Source organism: Xylona heveae (genome assembly GCF_001619985.1).
Source record: "Xylona heveae TC161 unplaced genomic scaffold L228scaffold_10, whole genome shotgun sequence".
Lineage (NCBI taxonomy): Eukaryota > Fungi > Ascomycota > Xylonomycetes > Xylonales > Xylonaceae > Xylona > Xylona heveae.
Window position 1 is genome coordinate 597200 of NW_017264202.1, and position 9047 is coordinate 606246.

A 9047-nucleotide genomic window follows, 5' to 3' on the forward strand; every position below is an offset into this window, starting at 1 on the left:
TTGCGGGGAACGCCCTTGATCTTCTTTCCCTCGTACGGCGGGCTGTTTTGCACGGCGTGGTCCGCTGCTTGCTCAATTTGCTTGACTACATCCGAGTCTAGTTGTTGAGCTTCCAATGGAACCTTTTCAAAGTTCTTCGACTCGATTGATTTCAACCATGCCTGAATCTCTTTGATCTTATCATTTGCAATCTCTTCGGGATAAAAGTCCGTCGCGCTGTACATGTCACCCTGAGGGTTTCGCTGAATGCCGGCAATAAACTCGGGGAACTTGAGCATGTACTCTTGAATGAGATTGACAGCCTTCTGGCTAAACTCCCAGCCACCAGCGCCGCGACGTGAATAGCCCAAGACCTTCAGTTTCTTGGCTTCGAATTTGAGGTTCAAACCCAAATTGACGCGTTGCTCGTTCACGACAACCTGGAACGAGGACGTCATCTTACTCAAGACTAGAGCGTTGAGACCCAGAGAACGAGCAACAGCGTACGACGGAGTGTAGGGGAATGCTCGCTCGGCATTCATGGCGATTTGTTTGCCGAATTCTTGTTCTCGACCTTTTACAGTTGAGATCCAGACTTCGGCCTTGTTCTTGTGGTGAGCTAGCACCTCCAATGGGCGCCCGTAGTTGAATTCCCCGAGGAAGAAAGCCCTCGTTCCATCCGGGAACTCCTCCTCAATAGGCAGCGCCTCTCTTTCAATGAATCGCTGATCCTCGGAGAGGACAGCATCAACGACCACTTGCGAAGCAAAGTCTGTTTCCATTCCAGGAATCAGAGCATATTCTTTGACAGTCGCTCCCTCGTCTGTCTTCTTCAATCCTTTCAACATTTCAACATGCATCAAAGATTCGGTGTGCCCAATTAGCATTCCAAGTCTCTTGCTGTAAATGTTCTCGATGCGGTCTGCCTTCCTGCGCCAGCTCTCAATTTCCTGAGGACTGTGAGGAATGGGAATGACTTGCTCTCCGTTTTCTGGAAGAATGTAATCAAACAACTCATCAGAAACGCGGACAACCTTGGCCTCCTGAAGAAATGGATAGCCAACATAGACTTTGTTTCCAAGCCTGCCCTTGGCCCTTTCAACATTCGTTCCGGCTTCGGCATCGCTCAATGTAATCACCATGCTTTCGTTTCGGCTTTCCTGTTGGAAAACATTGACTCCATGGAAACCAAGTGTTCCAGTGTGCGGTAAAGTCTGAAGTGTCGGGAAATTGGCAAGGGCCTCCGCACCGAGCTTTACTCCTTCAACCAAGCCAATATATATCTCCAACCCATCCATGGTTGGCAATTCGAAAATGTTCTCGACACAACGGCAGTGAGGTATGTCGGGGAAGATGCCCGTCATCGATGATGGGTACGTATAGTCCACGTTGGCATCATACGAGAATTTTACCGTAACCCCAAACTCATTTCTGTCGTGTTCCTCCCGCGACAAAAGGTGGTCCTTTGTTTTCATAGCGTCCAGCAGTCTCTTTTCTTCAATAAATGGAATCTTCACCACAGCCTCCCACTCCATCTTCTTTCCATTCATATCAAGCTCAAAATCACGAGGATAAAAGTCAATAATCGGCGAGTCTTGGCTTGTCATAAGCTCATGGTATGGCTCAGGCACGATCTTTTTGCTTCGGTCCGGCAAGACTCCCATGAGTTGCTGGAACGGGCGGAATGGTTGACCAAGCTTAAAGTTTAGATCCGCTTTCAAGCCCTTGATCACATCTAATGGGATTAGTCAGAAAAAGGACTCCAAAAAATTCTGAGGAAACAAGGGCATTACCTGAAATCATTGGTGAATAGTGGTAGCCATAGAACCAAGGCCAAGAGGCAACGCCTCGATAGTAGTAAAAGAGGACCCACTGGAGACCTTGAACGTAGTTCTCAGCCAACTTCCTCATTTCTTCCTCGTTCTCCACGCCCCAGCCAAACTTCTCAGTGTAATAAGTGTTTTTCCACTCATTGAACTTTTCTTCATACTTCTTTTCCATTGCTTCTTGAACTTCTTCGGCAGTTTCATCAACGACGCGTGCATTCTCGTAGCGCTTCAAAACTCTCATAAGAGCAATGTCTGCCTCTTCGTCTATTTCCTCATCCTCCTCATCGGTCGCACCTGGTTTTCCAGGCAGAGAAAGTTGCATATGCCGGTCCCCATTGTCATCATCAACGGTTTTCCACTGAAGTCGAAGGTCATCGGCTAGTTGCTCAACGAACTTTCGGTCGCGAGCGGGCAGGCTCGATGATAGGTCCAGCGTCGTATCGAGTGAATTTCCAGAGCGGTTCCCGACAAAGGTTTTGACCGTTCGGAATATCTCCTTCTGAGGCGTCGACATCACAATAGGGCCATTCTTCTTTCCCTTTTCCATGACGTCGATTTTGCCCATCTGTTTTCCCTTAAACCAGTTGGCATCCGAATTTGCAGCCTCGAAAAATCGATATTCAACATGCGACAACTCTTCCAGCAAGAGCGCAAGTCGATCAAGGTTAATGGTGCCGCCTTCGTTCATATAACCCTTTGCCTTTGGCAAAACCTCTTTATAAACCTTAAACATCAAAGCCAAGGCGCCCTCGTTGATATGCAAGTTGGGCAAATTAGGCAAGAAATCGTTGCCCACAAAGAACGCCATGAGAATGAAATCGTCAATGACACGTTCCATGTCGAAAGGAAAATCCAAGACTCCGGGCTCCTTAAGCTCTTGAAACTCAAGCGCTAGGTACTCGCGAACAATGCATAGATGCATAAGATAGAAATTTTGGTGCTCCAACTCCTTTGATTTCTTCTGGCTCTGACGGCCAAAGGTAACTTCTTCTCGAAGAAGGCAAAAATGCGGATCATGGCTAAGAAGGCCAAGCATAATCAAGTCTGCATCCAAGCCATATAAACAATGCCGAACATTGGGGTCATAATTCGGCTGCGCCTTGGCTAATCGGATATACTCCATGATCTTATGCTCTCCCTCACCGGGCACCTCATGGCCCGACAATACAATCTCGACTCCCTTCCAGTCAAGGTCTTCAGACACCTTTTTGTTAATAAAGTATTTAAGCTGTTGAGTAAGCTTGGCCATGAAATCCGTTCCTTTTTATAATGTCAGTCTACTGCACATTAATGAACAATATATGTAGTACCTGGCGTGATGCAATTGCTGTCAAAAGGATCTTCCTTGGGCATTTCCATGCCATTCTTGATGGCCTTCTCTTTTGCTACCTCTGCATCCAAAGCAGTCCGAAATCTTCGCGACCGCTGTTGGTTCATCTTTGCACGAGGAGCAACGCCATCAATAGCCATGAAAAACAGTTGCTTAGGTTTGATCTTTCCAAATAGATGTTCGATATAGTTGAAGATGGCGATGAACATCTTGTCCTCGCTCATTCGAAAGGTCGGAGAGTCGGAGTCTTTGTGCGTGCAGTTATGAATGATGCCATTCATGTCGAGCTAGACGGAAGGGTTAGCAATGCCTCTCCAAAACCTTCGCTAGGTGGCCCTTTGATGCGATAGCAGAGCGTTGAACCTACATAGAGGCAGTCGAACTCCGGTATCCGGTTCTCTGCAATAAGCTGCGAGATAGCCGGATACCTTTCGCTCATCCATCTAAAGAATTTGGGAACACCCATCGCGGATCGAAACGCAGGAGAGTAAATTCAGTCTTCAATGACGCGATTAGCTCGACGGCGGGCGAATGAAGCAGGAAGAGATTGCTGTTGATGTTCTCAAACAAAAGGATATCAAAAGGGCGAAGTATAAAATACTGCAAGAAGCGACGAGAACGAACAAAAAATACCGTGTCGACGTCTCTTCGTAATCACCACTCTTATTCACAGCTTCGATTGATTTAAGAGGTTCCCTGACCTCATGCGACGACTCATATGGTAACTGGAATACCAGCAACCGTATTTGTCCAGATTCGGTTAAAGCAGACGGCATACTCCGAGAACAGCACAGGTAGTAAACTATCTAATACGCTAAACCCTTTACACGACTTTCAGAGCAACTTCGCGTCTCCCCAAACTGTCGCCAATTAAGATCTCCAGCACAGGTTCTTACCGCGTCCTTTCTGCAACGACTGAATATCGAGAGCACTTGTCACCATTAATTCAGCCCTCTCCTCAAGCATCGTACCTTGAGGTCTACGAAACATAACCGCTTTTATAATTTAGGCAACCAAACATTGCAAGAGTTACTATCAGGTCTCAACATGGCTGACGACGTTAGCAGTGAGTGATTCCCTTCCTACTTATGATAATACTTGAGCTAACATTGCGCAAGTGACCATGCAAGAAGAACAAGAGGAGGAGAACCTTGAAGAAAAGATTATAAATGAGGGTTGGTTTTAACTCCAACCGTCACTCTATCACAGGAAAATAAGTGTTAACACGATAGGATAGAGTATAAGACTTGGAAGAAGAATGCTCCTTTTCTTTACGATATGATGTTGAGGTACCTCCAATGCTATCGGTTGCATCTCTACCTGACATTTGATGCTAAATTGTGGAAAGTACTGCATTAGAATGGCCTACGCTTACAACTCAGTGGCTGCCCGACGTCCAAGCGTACGTGCCTATAATCCCGATATTTTCTTGACCATCCTACTGAGATCTCCTTAGTGTCCCCGACAAGCCGTACACGGCCCACCGCTTACTTATTGGAACAAACACGTCTGGCGCTGCTCCGAATTACCTTCAAATCGCCCAAGTCCATCTTCCGAATCCAGTAGCTCCCGATGCCGCAGACTATGATGAGGAGCGCGGAGAGATTGGCGGTTACGGTGCTTCCAATAAGAAGCCCGCGGGCGAAGTCAAGTTCACCATTGTCCAGAAGATTGATCACCCAGAGGAAGTAAACAAGGCGAGATATATGCCTCAGAATCCAAACTTGATTGCTACTATGTGTACGGATGGCCGAGTCCTGGTTTGGGACAGAACAAAGCATAGCAGCATCCCCAAGGGAACGGTTGATCCTCAGATGACACTCGAAGGCCACAAGAAGGAGGGTTTTGGTCTCAGCTGGAGCCCACACGAGGATGGACATCTTGCCACTGGATGCGAAGATTCGACTGTCCGACTATGGTAAGGCAATCCATGTTTGTCATGAAGTTTTTGCACAGACTGACCGGACACAGGGATATTACGACTTACTCCAAGACTTCAAAATCGTTGCGTCCGACTCGCACATATACCCATCATGCAGCGACCGTGAATGACGTTCAGCACCATCCGCTGCACTCGGCTCTTATCGGCACAGTCTCGGATGATTTAACGCTCCAAATCGTGGACGTGCGTAACCCTTCAACCACGACATCGGCTACTCAGGGAAGCGGCCATCAAGATGCGATTAATGCTCTGTCCTTCAACCCCGCGTCGGAATATGTGGTGGCAACTGGTTCGGCGGATAAGACGATTGGCATCTGGGATTTGAGAAATCTCAAGTACAAGCTGCACTCTCTTGAAGGACACCAGGATTCTGTGACTTCACTTTCTTGGCATCCATTTGAGGAAGCTGTCCTGGGTAGTTCTAGCTATGATCGGCGGGTCATGTTTTGGGACTTGAGCCGAGTTGGCGAGGAGCAAACGCCCGAGGATGCAGAAGATGGGCCACCAGAGCTGTAAGTTGGACATTCATTAATTCTTCTCCATCTATGGGCGTGATGCTAATGAAGATTTTTTTCAGGCTTTTCATGCATGGCGGTCACACCAATCGGGTATCCGACTTCTCGTGGAATCTGAACGACCCGTGGGTGGTGTGCAGTGCAGCCGAAGATAACCTCATCCAGGTGTGGAAGGTGGCCAATGCCATTGTTGGCAAGGATGTCGAGGACGTGCCGACCGAAGAGTTGGAGCAGTAGATTGTTTCAGGCGTCGAAAGGTTTTGTTCTGGGAAGGCGCAGTTTTCATATGAATGTTTTTTTATCACGTTGTGAATCAGGCTGGTCTTTGGAGCTGTTTCATCAGTCTGGCAGCATTTCGAGCGCAGTATGGACCGTCAGATCTACAAGGAATAGGGGCACGATTGCCAGGCATAATTTAAAAAGTATCTTATTGCAACGGCAAATGGTCTCATTGATGGGAGAGAGATTTCTTCTCTCATGGTCGAACAGATAATACATATGCTTCTCCAATGGGACCTGTTCACTCTTCAAAGCGGACTCAGCGAGCATAAACAATGCACACATCGTCAACAAGGAACCGTCTTTTGGGCCTTGGCAGGTATCACTAAAAATGCCGTCCTAGTGGTGAAACCTGCTCAGTGTCCATATGCATTCTTTACTCGGTCCTGGGCAAAAGTATGCTAGGGCCCCACAAAGATAGTACAACAGTCAATGCCAAATACATAAGGTAATAATATCATGGGCGAGAGAGCACGAGTAGCGAGCGAAGAAAGTTGGGCGATGGCGAAAGAGTATCAGCTGTCCCACTTGGGATTAGCGTCAGAGGAGGGGATACCCCGGAGTCACAATTTTCTCGCTTTTTCTGCCCCGGCGTGTTCGGTGGAAGCTTTTCGGGGGTGCCAGATAAGTTACTGGGGTGCGAGGTGAAAAAAATTGAGAAATTCCCCCCAAGCCAGAAGGCCACTTTTTTTACGTGCACCACAAAACCGACCCGCCGCACCTCCGATTCTGACTCCCCCTCTGGGCCCCTCCAGCTTACGGACCCTTTTCGTTCCTACCATAAACTTAAACAATTATTAGTGATTTTTCCTCTCGGGTCTCTATCTGATACCTCACAAACGGATCATGGCGGAAGAATCTGAATAAACCAGTTCAATTTGTCTGCATCTGTCATCATCTCCAACGCCTATTCAGCCTACCCACTTGCCTCTGTTGTGCTGCTACCAATTTCCCCCCCCCCCACCACCCACCACCAGGACCCTTCGCATCCAATATCTATCAGCTTCAGTGACGATTCATAGACCACATCCGTACCAGCATCAGGAGAAGGCCTTGCCCTCTACATTGAACTCCTTCAACGATGGATTCTCCGCCGCTCCGAGCCAAACCCGCCTCTGCTTTGCCGGCGTATCTTACCAACGGCAATCCCCCCTCCCATGCGTCCCGCGATAAGAAAGAACGAGAGAACTTATATTCCTCTATCAAAGCCTCCAACGAAGGTCGACGTGCAGTTGATCTCGAGAATACCGAAACTCTTCCCTACAGTGGAAACTCATATTACTCCAAAATTGCACAGGAGCAGCGACCAGAGATCACCTCTCACACTAATGGACCGGCTCTGAAGCATCCTCATCCTCGTGCCCATATTGGCCCTTACGAGGCAGCACGGGACCCAAGAGATGAAGCTGTTCCACCTACTCCTCCGGGGACCAGCCGATCTGCAAGTCCATACACTCTGAACCCACCCATTGATTTCGATGGGTTAAGCTGGCCTAGTAAGCTAGAGCAGGACTATCCGATTCCTTAGAGCGGTAATTTTCTAACAGCTTTTCAGGTCTTGGAACTAGGGAACGTCTGGAAGCTACTCCCGAGGAAGCTCAAGCAAGAGTCAAGAAGCTCTCCGGTGCCGTAGCGACCATTCTCGAATGTCTCGGTGAAGATCCGGACCGCGAGGGTCTGGCAGGCACTCCCGAGAGGTATGCCAAGGCGATGCTCTTCTTTACCAAGGGCTACGAAGAAAACCTACGAGATATTGTCAACGGCGCAGTCTTCCACGAAGATCACGACGAATTGGTTATCGTTAAGGACATTGAGATTTTCTCTCTCTGCGAGCACCACCTGGTGCCATTTACCGGCAAGGTATTGTTTTCATTGAGCTCATCTTATACTTTCGAATAATTGCTGATTTTCAAAAGATGCACATTGGATACATTCCCAACCGCCGTGTCATTGGTCTCTCCAAGCTAGCTCGCATCGCTGAGATGTTTTCGCGTCGCCTCCAAGTCCAAGAGCGGCTGACGAAGCAAGTCGCTCTGGCTCTCGCCGAAGTGCTACAACCACTTGGCGTTGCCGTCGTCATGGAATCGACCCACCTTTGCATGGTGATGCGTGGCGTGCAAAAGCCTGGCGCCACTACAACCACAAGCTGCATGCTTGGACGCATGAGGACTACCGCCACGACGAGGGAGGAGTTCCTTAACCTGCTCAACCGAAAGTAACTTCCAGTTTCAACTGCTACTTCCACCCAGAGGACTATATGCACATACTATCTTCGGCTCATCTCATCTCACTTGGCGGTGTTCAGGCGTTTTTCTCGACTCAACTCTCTTCATTCTCACCTCGGCTTCCAATAGCTCTTTTCCTACCACGCCGCAGCCGCGGTCTTCATTTCACCAAAAACCGTCAAATACTGATTTCTTCTCTATGGTTGGCAGATCTTAGATGGGTTTAAGATGTGCCTTTCAACAGGCGACTAGATGTGGGGCTTTCGTTGTTGACTCCCTTACTTTTTGTTTATGTTGTTCATCTGCTTTTGCTATTCCTCCGCTTTGCTCACAAACGCAAGCTTTCTGACATGATCCTGACACACCTTTGTCCATACTGCTTCTCTATCCCATTTCCTTTTTATTTCTTTATTTTTTTTTTTTTATTTTTTTTACTTACATTTGTTTTATATGCTTCCTCTTAGGGCTGACGATACATTCATTCACTCATCTGGATTGAATATGGATGAAAATTAAAATCTCTCTACTTTAACGTGGAAGATTACGGTGATTACGGGAGGGTGGACTCATTCTTATTCTTATTCTTGTTCTTGCATATTTTCCACTCTTCGTAGGCGTTTGTTGCTTGGAGTCTTACGAGTCATTTTCTTTAGCTTCTTCTTCTTCTACTTCTACTTCTTCTTCTTTTCTCCTTCGTTTCTCTTCTGGCCACTCTAGCGGCGCCCGTACCCCTTCTTCAACTCCAAGTCTCTACCTCAGACTACAGACTACAGATACCCCAAGGCTGTGCTCAAAGCTTGGAAGGGTAGAACAAATCATTCATCTCTCTTTTCTGAAGCCGGCGCTTGCCTGCCTGCTTATCTAACATTTATTTATTCATTTTTTTTGTTGAATATTAAGCAAGGCTTATCGCTTATCAAATCAACTTTTTATCTTCTTTCTCTCCCA

At 47.5% G+C, this 9047-nt stretch overlaps 3 protein-coding genes across 3 annotated transcripts; 2 read left to right on the forward strand and 1 right to left on the reverse strand.

The window, feature by feature from the left end:
• Positions 1-2979: 2979 nt before the first annotated feature.
• On the reverse strand, positions 2980-3807 carry L228DRAFT_250028 (putative 5-3 exonuclease). The gene is made up of 2 exons (XM_018333225.1): positions 3506-3807; positions 2980-3425 (listed from the first exon to the last, which is right to left on the reverse strand). The coding sequence occupies exons 1-2, from the start codon at positions 3602-3604 to the stop codon at positions 3096-3098; spliced, it is 429 nt and encodes a 142-aa protein (XP_018185902.1). The 5' UTR covers positions 3605-3807; the 3' UTR covers positions 2980-3095.
• Positions 3808-4016: 209 nt separating this feature from the next.
• Positions 4017-6166, forward strand: L228DRAFT_250029 (putative chromatin assembly factor 1 subunit C). Its single transcript, XM_018333226.1, has 7 exons — positions 4017-4204; positions 4257-4313; positions 4376-4427; positions 4487-4540; positions 4595-5056; positions 5110-5592; positions 5658-6166. The coding sequence occupies exons 1-7, from the start codon at positions 4186-4188 to the stop codon at positions 5830-5832; spliced, it is 1302 nt and encodes a 433-aa protein (XP_018185903.1). The 5' UTR covers positions 4017-4185; the 3' UTR covers positions 5833-6166.
• Positions 6167-6955: 789 nt separating this feature from the next.
• L228DRAFT_254041 (GTP cyclohydrolase I) lies at positions 6956-8093 on the forward strand (the record flags this gene model as incomplete). Its single annotated transcript, XM_018333801.1, has 3 exons — positions 6956-7370; positions 7430-7734; positions 7791-8093. The coding sequence occupies 3 exons, from the start codon at positions 6956-6958 to the stop codon at positions 8091-8093; spliced, it is 1023 nt and encodes a 340-aa protein (XP_018185904.1).
• Between the last annotated feature and the right edge of the window lie 954 nt (positions 8094-9047).